Raw genomic sequence first — 13227 nt, 5'->3', positions numbered from 1 at the left:
ACTAGTTAATGTTGATCCTGCAGTGAGTATTTTAAAGAGGTCGAAGGCTGCTAAAAAAGTTAATTACAGAGAGACATGCATACAGGGGAGAGCTCAGGGGCAGAAGGTTGTGGTGGATGCAACTTGGGGAATTTTTGGCATAGGATTTTGGTAATGTGATACTGGATGATACTGGGCAAGGTGATGGTGAAGTTTCAGCTGATATGGAGGAAGAGCATGAGAATTTCCAAGTCATTTGTGGAATTGGAGATGGAGAGCTTAAATCTAGGTTATATACAAAGAAGTGCTTCACAAAAATCTAGGGACAGTGAGAGCTATTAGTAAGGTTTTGAATGGAATTAAAGGAATGGATCAAAGGATGACTAGAAGTAAAGCAAAGATTTTGAGAGCTTCCACATCTGTGGAATTTTGATATATGGCTAATCTAATATGGAATATTAGAGGAATTGGAAATGAGACATCTATTAAGAGAGTGCACTTTCTTAGGAGGTACCACCATTTGAATTTTATAGGAATTCTTGAATCTTTTATTTCCTTGGACGAAATTACGATTACAAGAAGATTGGGCCTCCATTTAGCTATTGCAAATTGTTCAGGGAAGATTTTGTTCCTTCAGGATGTTAACATTGATTGCAACATTGTGATCGATCATGAGCAGTTTTTACATATGAAGTTAACCTCACAGTTTTTACATATGAATCTTTCTTATATGTTTTGTTTGTAACAGTGGCATATGCTAAATGTAGTTGTGTGGATAGAAGGGTTTTGTGGGAAAAGTTACTAGAAATTAAACCTGCTTCGGATGATGCTTGGTTGGTGGGAGGGAATTTTAATGTGATAAAGGATGCAAATGAAAGATCTGATAAGATTTTGCCTAAAATAGGAGCAATGAATGATTTCAACAATTTCATAATGTTATCAGGTCTATTGGATGCTGGTTTTGTGGGAGATAAGTACACTTGGACAAATAATAGATTTGGAAGAGATTAAATAGAGTTTTGATCTCTCCCTTTGAGAGTAATAAGGAGGTTGTGGTAAAAGTGGAGCATCTCAATACAGCCTCATCTCACCATTGTCCTCTACTGATTAAGCTTTCAAGTTCTTCTTCATTGTCTTTATTTAGATTCCAAGAAATGTGGACAAAACATCACAATTTCCTTTTGACTGTTCGACTGAATTGGCTGCTGCCAGTTTCAAGGGGTGCTCTACAGAAATTGTAGATTAAATTAATGACATTAAAAGCTCATTTAAAATGGTAGAATAAAAATGTGTTTAGTGATATACATGACAATGCCAATTTGGTAGAGGCTAAGGTTACTGAAACTGAAAAGATATATGATGATGCTCCTACTGTGGAAAACAAAATTAAATTGGCTCAATATCAAGCTTCATTGTTCAAAATATTAGATATGGAGGAGGCGTTCTGGAAGCAAAGAGCTGATGTTAAGTGGGCTGGAGATGGGGAGAGAAATACAAAACTATTTCATAATATGGTGAACAACAGGAAAATGAGTAGTCACATATTTGGGATTTGGGAAGATGGTATTTGTCTAAAGAAACCTGAACACATTCAAAAATCTGGGATGAAGTTCTTTGAAGAATTATTGACGAGAGAGGAGTTTGTAATGAATGATGATAATTTAGAGCAGATTCCTTCTTTGCTTTGTTCTGAAGATAATCAGTTTCTATGAGCCACATAGGCAACCATACGAGCGAGACGATGCCGACCAACTAGCTGCTTGAAGGGAGGTTAGGGCAGCAACTGTTGGATTGTACCTTTGACATTATTGGGTCGTTGGTCAGGTGTCACTTTTTGCAGCTAGGTGTGTGCAAGTTGTTTAAGATTGAGATCGAATAGTAGGTTGCCACCGATAGTCAACTGAACTTCCTAAGTCCAAATGGGAAATCACAAGATGAATATTGAGTCGTTGGGAATGTGGACTCCGAATGACCTACTCAAGTCCAAATGGATGTCGCGGGGCAAAGGCCGAGTACTCAAGAGATGATCCGAGTCCAAGTGGAATTCTATTGGATGAAGGCCGAGCGCTTCAAGAGAGGATTCTCAATGGTATGGAAGTAAAGTCAAGCGCTCGATTAGCCAAATGCTTAGGAGCGAAGAACCTGAGTGGCCTTCCCGAGTCCGAGTGAGACATTGTTGGACAAACGATGACTGCTCGAGAGCGTAGATCCGAGTGGCCTTCTTGAATTCGAAAGGGACGATGTTGGATGAACGCCGAGTGCTCAGTAAAGGAGATTAACGAGTCAAGAGTGCTTGGAAAAGAAGGCTAGCAAATAGGGAAGTGAGGCTAAGCACTTGGGAGTAACTCCATATACCGTCAGATCACACGACGGCCTCCGGCCACAATAATCGCAATCAAGACTAAGCAGTCACCAAATCCTATTTAAAACGATGCTATCACCTCCAATCCAGCATCAAGGTATAAATTTTCTTCCGATTACTGGATTTTACCAAATGTGTTTTTAATCCCATCTTGATTCCTTCGCATAGAGCCATGCACTAGGTTCAAAACTTCGACTCAAAAGATGCCTTCAGTTTAAGTAGTTTATGTGATGCCTACGATTCAATCGGTGCAACTGCATCATCAGCAGCAGCAACTCACCTCCATCTTCATCATCTACAGAAGCCACAGCTCATGCCCGGCGAACGACCATTATATACACCATCTGATTCTGTTTCTACCCCATTGCAGGTCCTTGCAAATGCCGCAAGCTCACCCGTTCAATTCCCAAATTCCAATGTTCTACATGCCTGTACATCATACCACGCCTTTCAATTTGGCACCAGTCCAGCTCAACTTAAAGTGATACAACTTCATTACCATCTTCAACGAGGCATATCACAGCATCAACTGCACCTTCTGCGTTGCAACCTCAATTGATTCCTACCACCGTCAGCCATCCACAGCGACACGACTCTCAGGTCACTTCCCAACCAGCGTGGCCCCAGCAAAATCAGACGGTTGCCTTCGCAGCAGTAGTCCCTGAAGGAGCACCATGATAAGGAGAAAGAAGAGGCTTTCTAATGGAAGGATCTGGAGCAAGGTATGTACACTATTTGGCAGTTTTCTATGGTTTTAGGGTTCATGAGTCGAAGTATTCCATTACCTTGCCATTAGAGCAGAGAACTGGCATGTCAATGTAATGTTATATTAGAATAAATTTATCCAATATTGTAAGCGATTATATCTAATTTTGCTAATTATTCGAAGAAACTGATGTGAAGCTGTTAATGTGGAAAAACAAATGGCATTGTCTTCTCCAATTCGATTTGTTCAAATATCATGAATCCGCATCTACTAGTGTTTATGCTCCATTCTTTCTAACACTTGTCAAAAAGACGTAGAAACAACATTTACAAGGTTGCAGGTTTCAGAGTTGAACCGACCAAAGATCTGAGTTCAACCCGAGTCTCTTTACTCTTTAATCCAATTGGTCGTTCAGAAAACCCGACTTTTGATATGGAAAAACAAAGGGCACTGTCTTCCCCAATTTTGCGTTGTTCCTGAGTTCACGGGACTAGTGATTGAAGTCCCTGGGTCCTCACCAACTAGTGTTTATATTCCTTCACCAAGTAGTGTTTATTCTTGTTCTTTATGAGATTAACAAATGGCTGTGAAAAAAACATCTACTAAGTTTAAGGTTTCCAAGTTGAACAATCAGAAGCTGAGTTCCATCTGTGTCTTTACTAATCCAACTGGTTCCCAAAAAAGACAGTTGATGTGGAAAAACAAATGGCATTTCCTTCTCCAATTTGATCAAAGACAACATTTACTAGATTGCAAATTTGAGTCGAATCAATCAAAAGCCAAGTTCAACCCGAGAGTCCTTGGTGACCAGTTCAACATGCCATGCCTGATCGAGCTTTCAAAAGAACACCAGAATTGTCCTCGAATATTGCATGTTGTAATACATGGCCCCATCATCTTACCTCTTCCAATGCCATTGTCAAATGCCAACACTCCCTTTTTATCCACTCACGAGCTGCCATCCGTCGAGGCTTCTCTCTCTCTCGACATCTCAGACGCTCACACTGCCTTCATCGAGGGCTTCACTGTCCTCTCTAGTCGACCCCTTGTCTCCACGCCGCTTCCCTCGACCTCCCTCGCCTCCTCCATTACAATGCTGTCATCTCCCTGGCTCCCTCGCAGCCTCCTATCCTCCCTCACCGCCGTCCAGCCGGATCTCCACCCTCACCACTATCCACACACCTCCGCTGCCACCTCTAGCCGCACACCCTGACAGTGCTCCGCCGCCACCTCTAGCCGCACGCCTTGACAGTGCTCCGCCGCCAGCCACGCCTCTCCAACACTCTCTCCCCTTCCACCTCGAGGCTGCCATCTCCAGGACTCCATGCATCGCCCCCACTGCCATCGAAGCACATCGCTCCCTCCTCCGTCTTCGTACGCCACATTCCTCACTGACCTCTGCAGCATCACGAGTGATGCCACCTTCACCGCAGACCTCCTCGCTCCGCATTGACCCTCTGTCGGCTGATCCCTGGCCAGCCCTCCGCATGCTGACGCTGCTCCCACAGGCCAGATCCTGTCGCAGCAGCCAGCCTCACGCTGCCATCGCACACCCTCCATCAGCTGATCTCCACAGTCCACATGAACAGCCAACCCCATCGAGCCCGATTCAATTCTTCATTAAACCGAGTCGATCCCAATCCAACGTTCCATTCAGCCCCATTGATTCACTCTCCGTTCAGCTCCGCAGAGTGAGCATCCAGCTTATCTTCGATCGACTCTATCATTCGGGCGCCCCAACTCACCTATCTCGTTGTCTTTCCCAGATGTCTTTGCGACCAGATGTCTTTTCCAGACTCAAATATCTCGTTGTTCAATAGTGTCTACACTGACATGACACATGGAGCGGTATGGTTAGTATAGCATGATCCCCACAATTTCCTACAATTCCAAACATCAGTGATGATACCCTTAGATACGGTGATTGGACATCCTCCATACCAAGATACAATATCTTGTCAGAAGCGGGGAATAAATCCTCTATCCCCGTATTACACCCTGGCTGCCACATGCCTGCTCGGATGCTGTGAGTTACCTCCCTCGAGATGGCCTTGGGTCGGGTGCGGCAGGGGCGCTGGGGGCGAGCGTTTCGCCTTTTGCAACAATATCTTGTCAGAAGCACATCTTCCCCTTTGACAGCCACAGTATGACATCTCGCTCCTTCATGTTATAAAAAGCTCCGCTCCCGAGCAGGCCAAGGTATGCAGAGACCTTTACTTACATCTACACAAATCTACTGTTCATCTATCATTTCTTCCAAATCTACACCATGGACTTGAGCGTCGGAGTGGACAAGTCGGAGCACCCCCAGTCGTCCATCTAACACTCCATTTCCTTTCTTCTTTCTTCTAGCGGCCTAGCAAGTATCATTGATCGGAGACTTTCTCGCACTTTCAGCTCTCTCTTCTTGGCTTTCCTTGAAGTCTAGCGATTCAGAAGACAGATCACCCCTCTTCTTCCTCCAATTCTGAATTCCATCAAACTACGACATAGCCAACAATGGAGAATCTGAGCTAATTATAAGGTTTTAGAGGCAAGATGAGTTTACTAACTTCACTTTAGGATTTTAAATATCTAATACTCTAAGTGGTGTGATACCATACCATCAACAAAGATACAACTTCCTACAATGTTCAAAACTCAGGGGAAAATACAGTCTTCTAAATGATTCACCATAATCAATTAAAAGTTAGAGCGCCAACCAAATATCATGGCAAGAAGATGCTGGTCGTAGCAGAAACTAAGTAATTAACAGAATCCACAGCAATGTCAATAACTTCTAGCCTTAGCAACCAATCAATTTGATAAATTGTCCTGGAGCTATTCGGTAAGTTCATCCTAACAGCTAGTAGTAAGCTTCAAGTTCAAGAAGAGAGCAAAGCTAGGTAAGAAGAAACATTTCTAGGAAATTACTTACCCTAGAAAATTCAAGATAAGTGCAATAGATATGAAAGAGGAGAATCGCACAAATTAACATATCTAGAATCAAACAAAATCTTAGGAAGAAAGTAGCAAAGGCGCTAGCTTAAACAAGATAAGTTTAGAGCTTCATAGAATCTCAAATCCAAAAATCATCCTAGATATCAAGACATCGAAAGAAAATGCAGCAGAAAAATGTAGATATGCAAGAGGGGGAAGACCGATCAAGATGGGCGAGATCAGTCGATCTCCTGGAGAGAAGGAGCACCGCCGGCAGCAACCTCATCTGCCGTGAACTTGCCCTTGGACTTGTCAGCCGCGCGGCCACGAGCTTTGCGATCGAGAAGGGCCTTGCGGTCCTTGTCGAGTTTGAGCTTGGTGATGAGCACCTTGGAGGGGTTGATGCCGACGTTGACGGTAGACCCGTTCACCTTCTCGCGGGTGATGCGCTCGACGTGGATGACCCACTTCCGGCGGTAGACCTGCACGACCTTGCCCTCGCGGCCCTTGTAGGTGCCGCGCACCACTTGCACCTCGTCGTCCTTGCGCACCGGGACGGACCGCACGCTGTACTTGTTCCTTAGATCGGTAGAGAGCGGCGCGCTCATGAGCACCCGCCGGACGCTGGACGGGGCCGTGAAATGGGCCTTCCGGCACTTCCTTCGGGAACTCGAAACCCTCGGGTTGAACTTCATTGCGACCGACGGCGACGACTGCGGCTACGACTAGATTGGGAGGGCAAGCAACGGCTGAGTGGATTGGTCGAGAAGAGATGATGGGATTATATAGGGAAGTTTGACCTAGGGTTTAGTAGAAACTTCCTTATTTTGAAAATGCCCCTGATTTTCCAAATTTTACGATTTCAATTAGATTTCACCACCACGTTTTTTTAGCTAGCCCGTATATCCACCCCTTCGGACGGATTAATTCTAGGAATAACTAATTAGATCGTATGAAAGAATTTTCACCTACGATAAATCTACAAGTGCTCATAGCGTGTGGCGCATAAGCCTAACAGTTAAGATTTGTCATCCCACAAGAAAAAAAATATCCCGTAGCGTGTATCGTAATAAGGATTCGAACTATAAATACTTGAGAGATTGTATGTGTGTTTAAGAAATTATATAAATATCCTACAACTTTACAATAGTCGAGGCACCACGACTACTAATGTAGTGTGCTGGGAGGATATAGGTTTTATTAAAGTCATAAATAATTAATTAGTCATTAAAAATTGAAAAAATAAGTCTCCAACTATTTTAATATTCGATTTAGAGAACTGATTAATCTTGAAGTTCACTCGTCCAATCAAATTGAAGTTTTTTATTGATTATTAAATTAAATCTAAAAGTGTGAACCACTTATCACTTGATAGCTAGTACTCCAAGATTATCTTTCCGATTATCTTTCCATCGAAAAAAATTAATTTTATAATGTGCTGTATCTAAGTTGATCGATGAACGCCCTTAAATTAATCGTCCATTCAAAAAAGTTATGCATTAATTCATTAAAATTGAGACTTAATCCTTTGATGCATGAAAAATTATGAAAATATTCTGCTAGTGTATAATTACCTGGGGTAATATTTTTTTTTTATAATTCAGGTATCTAACTCTTTAAACCAACAAATTTTAAAGGTGATCAATCAATCCAACGAAAATTTTCAACAAATCATTAAAGTAAATTAAGAAGAACTCAGGAAGATTTATCTAAATGATCAACGTTATTAGATCCGCTTTTCACTGGAGAGAAAATCTCCTGTAGTGCACTATAACTAAAACTTAAACCTTAGATCATTTAGATATCAATTGAAGAGTCTAATAGTTACACCATTGTCTTGTAGATTAAAAAAAAATCTCTTCTACATTATAAATCAAGTTAAATAATTTTAACATGCTTTTTAATTTAGGATCAAGCCTTAGAAGAACCCTTAAGCATAATTATATCAGTACTGAGTTATGATTAAGACCTAAGACAGCCTTAATCTCATTTACATAATCCTATCAATAGATATTTGCAATTACAAATACATCCTCATTATTCTTTATTATTTTAGCACAATATGACACACAAGGGATACTTTTGTAATTATGTAGGAACTACACTCACGGTAGGCTGCTCCGCGGCGGAGCATTCCAGTAGCCTGCGCCGCCGCCTCCGCGACCGCCCCCAAATCCGGATCCCCCGCCGCTCCATCCTCCCCCTCCACCTCCGCCGCTGAATCCGAAGCCGAATCCCCCGCCTCCGCCGCTTCCACCACCGGCACCTCCTCCTCCTCCTCCTCCTCGGCCGCCGCCCCATCCGAACCCGAACTGGTGAGCACCGTTCTCCGCTTGGCCGGCCGATCCGCGCCCGAAGCCGAAACCGGCAGATCCACCACCAGGCGAGGAGCCGTAGCCCCAGACATACTCCCACGCACTTCCGCGGCCCCCATGCTCACCGGATTGCCATCGGAAATCCCATCCGTTTGGGCCCGGGGATGGGTCTCCGCCTCCGCCGCTGCCGTGACGTCGGGCCATGAGTAGTAAAGTGGGAACGAAGGAGTGCAGAACCCGTTTTATGCCAACTTGACCCTGAACCGCGGATGGTGGAAGAAAGGAAAAAAATGGTAGCCGGAGTTGTCAATTTTAGTTTCCGCAATTACTGAATTACATAGTTAAAAATAAAATTATCGAATATCTAAATCTAAATTTTAAAATAAAAAAATTACGCACCCAATTCAGCTTTTACCCTTCCATAGTCGCTCACGACCATCCTATTCGATTAACAATCGATTCAGTTCATCATAATAGTAATGTCCCATGTATCTAATTCGTATTTAACTTATAAAAATAATATTTCAATCGAAATGATTAAAAAATTTGATTTGACACTGTTTATTGCTAGTGTTCCAAATTGATTTCTTGTAATCTAATAATTTTAAAATTTATATACATGATTTAATTGATTGATAAACTTTGGCCACCTATTTAGTAATGGGTTGATTTTAATTTCAAGTGAAAAAAAAACAGAAATAACAATCGTTAAATATTTAAATAAATAGTCAATTATTTTTAAGTCAAGTAAACGAGGGCGGCCGAAGCGGCCGCGTAGGGTCCACTGTCAGCGTGAGAAATATAATATACGAGAGAGGAAGGAAAAATTCTTCCGTTCGAATAAAAAGAATATCTAAAAAATAATTTACGGAAAAAATTTTCATAAATAATGATTTATATCCCTATTTTTTTATAAAACTATTGGAAAATTGAAAAAGAAATCATTTTTATATAAATCCATATATAAATAGGTCAAACGGTAGCTTTATATTGCTCATCACTTTTCACTTCTAATATTATTAGGAAATTAACGATTCAAATCAACTTATTCAGTTTTGCGTTTAAATATTAAAATCATTCTAATTTCACTGTAGATATATGAATATTCATATTTAATATGTTTAATATTCACAATATAATAAAGTTTTTTTGTCTACTGTTTGTTATATCAAATGTAAAAGTTTTTTAATTTTATTGTCAAAATGGACCAGTAAGACTAATGTATCTATTTTATCATTTTATATTACTATATAAACTATTTTGATAATAAAATACAAACAAAGAAAACTAAAATGATATCTTTTTACTTTTGTCAAAAGGGAATATTAAAAGTAAGTAATTGAAAAAAAAAATTAATAACATTTTAAACATTTTAGAAATTTGAGAGAGATGCATGGGGCCCGTTCGGTGACATATATGCCTCACGTGGGCACATGATGCCATACAAATCAACTCTCCCTCCTCCTCCCACTTCCAGCTACCTTTTCCTTTTATGTAACATTTCAGACTCCTTTTCCCACACACTCAAAAAAGCATTGTATTAAAAATTCGAACGACTTTTAAGATAAATTAATGTACATCAACTTTTATCCTTCTCTTACTTGCACCAAAATTTAAATAAAAAAATTTGCTAAATGTTATTATGTTAAGCATTTATTAGCTTTATATTTCACTATTTTATTTTATAATAAAAAAAATAACTTTAAGATGAGGACATTTTTTTTACCTCTTTAAAATTGAGAGAAATGAAATTGGAAAAGAGAATCAACTTTATTAATTTCATGTCTTTTTTTTTTTTTTTTTTCGCCCCTTTTGAATTTCTTTTCTCTGGCTTTTCACTCGTCCCCATGTGCTAACCGAATCCACTCGAAGCGTCCGGCGAACGGCGCGTCGTTGACGACGTCGAAGTTGTACCTGCGACACAGTGGAAGATAATAACGCTACTCAGATTGACAGATGGCGTGCGGCTCAGGTTAGCCAATCGAGCTCTGAACTTGCTAGAACGAGCACGGGGAATCGCCGGCTAACCTGCACGGAAGTGAGTGAGAGTTTCAATTAATTAATTAAAATTACCTCTCGGCGAATCGCCGCCGCGACTCGCTCTCCGCCGCCGCAAAGAAACCCTCGAGCTCCGCCTCCGTCGGCATCGCTTCCGCAGGCCATCGCCGATGCGAGTCCCGCTCAGCCGTCGGTTCCAGATCGAAGCCGGCTTCCTGATTTTCGTCGTCGCTGCTCGAATCTGTTATCTCTTCCCTACGAGAATTCCGACGGAATCAAACTCTAAAACTCGGAAATGGAGCCGAAATTGAAGAGAAGAATCGAGCAAAACCTTTCTCGCTTGCTTCCCAAAAAAAGCTTCGGCACGTCCAATTCCTGGCCGATCGAGATACACACAAAGAGAGAACAGAGAGGCTGAGAACAAGTACAGATCACAAGCAAAGGACCACAACAAAAACAACAACCTCACCTCCCCTGACCTCAGCGCCTCGCAGCAGACATTGCCGGAGCCACGCCGTCGGCGGTCGGCGTACGCCTCGGATCTCGCGATCGGAGGCTCGACGACGACGACGCCACGACGGCTCCGGCATTCGAAGAACGTCGACGAGATCTCGATCTCTCCTTCCTCCCCCATCACCATCCTTCTCCTCCTCTTCGAGCGCCGGCGCCCTTCGACCGCCGCCCTCGCCCCCGTCGCTTCCATCGTTTCCGCTCCTTCCCCGATCCCTCCCTACCAGGCTACCACGCTTCGAATGCCTCCCCATCGCGTTCTTCCGCGTTTATGTAACAGACGCCCGTCCGACTTGACGGCGGCTTTCGAATTCAAACGGCGCCGTTAGTACCTAACCGGGCCCAATTAAACCACGTGGGCCTCCAGCCTACTTGCTCAGCTCCTTTCTCCCTTTCCTAAACCCCAATCCCAAAATACCAAACTCCAAATTCATGGAGGACCCAGTGGAAACCTCCTCCTCTCCATGCAAAGGAGTAGAGGACACACGAATCCACAGCTGAGAGATGTATGCTACATCTTTCATGGAAGGAGAGGGGTCTCAAGTGGCACATTGCCATGGCTTCAGCAGACGTCAGTGGACCACCTGAACTGAAGGGTGAAAAACAAGCTGGCCATTGTCTTGCCCTTTTTTTCCCCTTGTTGTCTGTTTTCCCGGTTGGGGGGAGGACTCTTGTGGTTTGGTAACAGAGTACTGATGCATGGACCGCAGGTTCTTCTCTTTTGCCTTTCTCCTCTAAACAGTGGCGTGGTTGAACTGGGGGACCAATTGCCAATGGCTACTGCACAAGCTTTGGATCCTCCAACATGTTAGTTATATGGTTGCTGGGACTGCTGGCCTAAGCTCCAATCATTTGAGAGCCAATTCAGCTTTCTTCTCGTAGAATTACATACAGGCCCCTTGCTAGGTCCACTAAAAGTGTCCGCGGTATTTCATGATATTCAATTGCTAGTATATCGCTAAATGCATTTAGTGACAGAGTAGCTGCCGAAAGAGTCCCTGATTACCTTTTTGTTGATAGTAAAATTGAATTCGATTGCTAAATTTAAAGAAATGAATTACACAATTCGATCTCTAAGGTGAAGACCATTTTTAATATATCTATTTCTAAATTGATACGGAAATTTATTATTTGATTTTTAATTTAGGGACTACTTTTAAGAATATAGATTATAAAATTAGCAATTGATGATATTATATTTTTTCTCGCCCTTGGGCCGCTCTTCTCCCTTTCTCTTGGGAGTTGTGGCTGAATTGATCCTCCGGTTAGTTAGGCTTTGGTAAACTGTGAGTCAAAAGTATGTCAATGGAGGTTGTCATTGCCGATGCGACCCTCGGACGGTCAGATTAGTTCTAAGCGGAGAGAGATGAAACTCGCGTGTACGACGCAGGAGAGAAGAACAACCTCCACTTAGAGAAGAAAATCATATCTTCACTATTTAGCTCAACATTATATAGTCTATGAGAGGGAATATATATCAATGTACGTTATCACGCCTAGGCGAGCCACATAGGTTACCATATGAGTAAATTGTTCTCCATAAATTGGACACAAGCAGAAAGGTAAGGGCCAACGATGATAGCCGTTGGGCCATATCTCTAGCACGGTTGAAATGTTATCCGAGTATCACATTCGGCATCAGCTATCTTACTAGGGTCAGTATTATGTCAGGAAATGCTAAATGTATTGGGATCTTAATGTTCACTAGAGGGGGTGATGAATAACGTCTCACTTAAAATGTCGATTCTTACAATGGTTAATATACACATCGAAAATACAAGACAAACACTAACAAAAAAAAAAGTAAACCTAACACGTTGTTTAACGTGGTTCGGAGATGAAGTTCATATTCTACGACTGTCCGTAAGGTGGACAATCCCGATCCGTCGGTGGATGACTCTCCGAAAAACCTCCGGCTAGCTCGAGTAGCTCCTTGTGGGTGGAGAAACCCCGCCACAAACTCGCATAAGCTCTTGATCACTCAAGAAGACCTTGGAGACTCTAATAGGGGTTAACCACCTCTATTTTCGTCAACCTTGGCCAAGCACCCTGAGCTCTATTAAATAGTGCTCGGGAAGAAAACATCTACTATTTTCTCCGCCACCAGTCGACTGATACAACTATCAATAGATTGGTCCTAAGTGAAATTCGACCGTTACAAACCAACGGTCGGCTACCAGTCGACTGATGAAAAGACTAGTCGACTACTACAGTAACGCTACAGTATTGCTATAATAACGCTACAGTAAAACCCTAATTCTAAGATTTAACCCCCGAGTACATTCTATGAAGACCCGATTTTGGACATGATGATGAACACTAATAGAGATACCTTTGAAGGTTAAGTTAGGTTCGACTCATAGAAATCTTAATACCATAAAAATTGAACCCAAGTTTATGATTACTTTGTGTCATGTGTAGGTTTGGATCTTAGGGAT

The 13227-nt window shown here is 42.3% G+C and overlaps 2 protein-coding genes across 3 annotated transcripts; both read right to left on the bottom strand.

The window, feature by feature from the left end:
* Positions 1–5995: 5995 nt before the first annotated feature.
* On the bottom strand, positions 5996–6737 carry LOC121984582 (60S ribosomal protein L26-2-like). Its single transcript, XM_042537581.1, has one exon. It carries the CDS (start codon positions 6659–6661, stop codon positions 6206–6208), a length of 456 nt encoding a protein of 151 aa, XP_042393515.1. The 5' UTR covers positions 6662–6737; the 3' UTR covers positions 5996–6205.
* Positions 6738–9779: 3042 nt separating this feature from the next.
* On the bottom strand, positions 9780–11058 carry LOC121987503 (cyclin-dependent kinase inhibitor 1-like). 2 transcript variants are annotated; one of them, XM_042541266.1, is made up of 4 exons: positions 10744–11058; positions 10611–10654; positions 10355–10534; positions 9780–10195 (listed from the first exon to the last, which is right to left on the bottom strand). In XM_042541266.1, the coding sequence occupies exons 1-4, from the start codon at positions 11041–11043 to the stop codon at positions 10117–10119; spliced, it is 603 nt and encodes a 200-aa protein (XP_042397200.1). In that variant the 5' UTR covers positions 11044–11058; the 3' UTR covers positions 9780–10116. The 2 variants fall into 2 exon arrangements, with proteins under 2 accessions (XP_042397200.1, XP_042397201.1); XM_042541267.1 differs by having other exon boundaries at positions 9791–10195; positions 10749–11050.
* Positions 11059–13227: the final 2169 nt, after the last annotated feature.

Source organism: Zingiber officinale, chromosome 5B (genome assembly GCF_018446385.1).
Source record: "Zingiber officinale cultivar Zhangliang chromosome 5B, Zo_v1.1, whole genome shotgun sequence".
NCBI classification, from domain to species: domain Eukaryota; kingdom Viridiplantae; phylum Streptophyta; class Magnoliopsida; order Zingiberales; family Zingiberaceae; genus Zingiber; species Zingiber officinale.
Note: the sequence above shows the minus strand (reverse complement) of the source record. Positions and strands in the feature narration are given on the sequence as shown.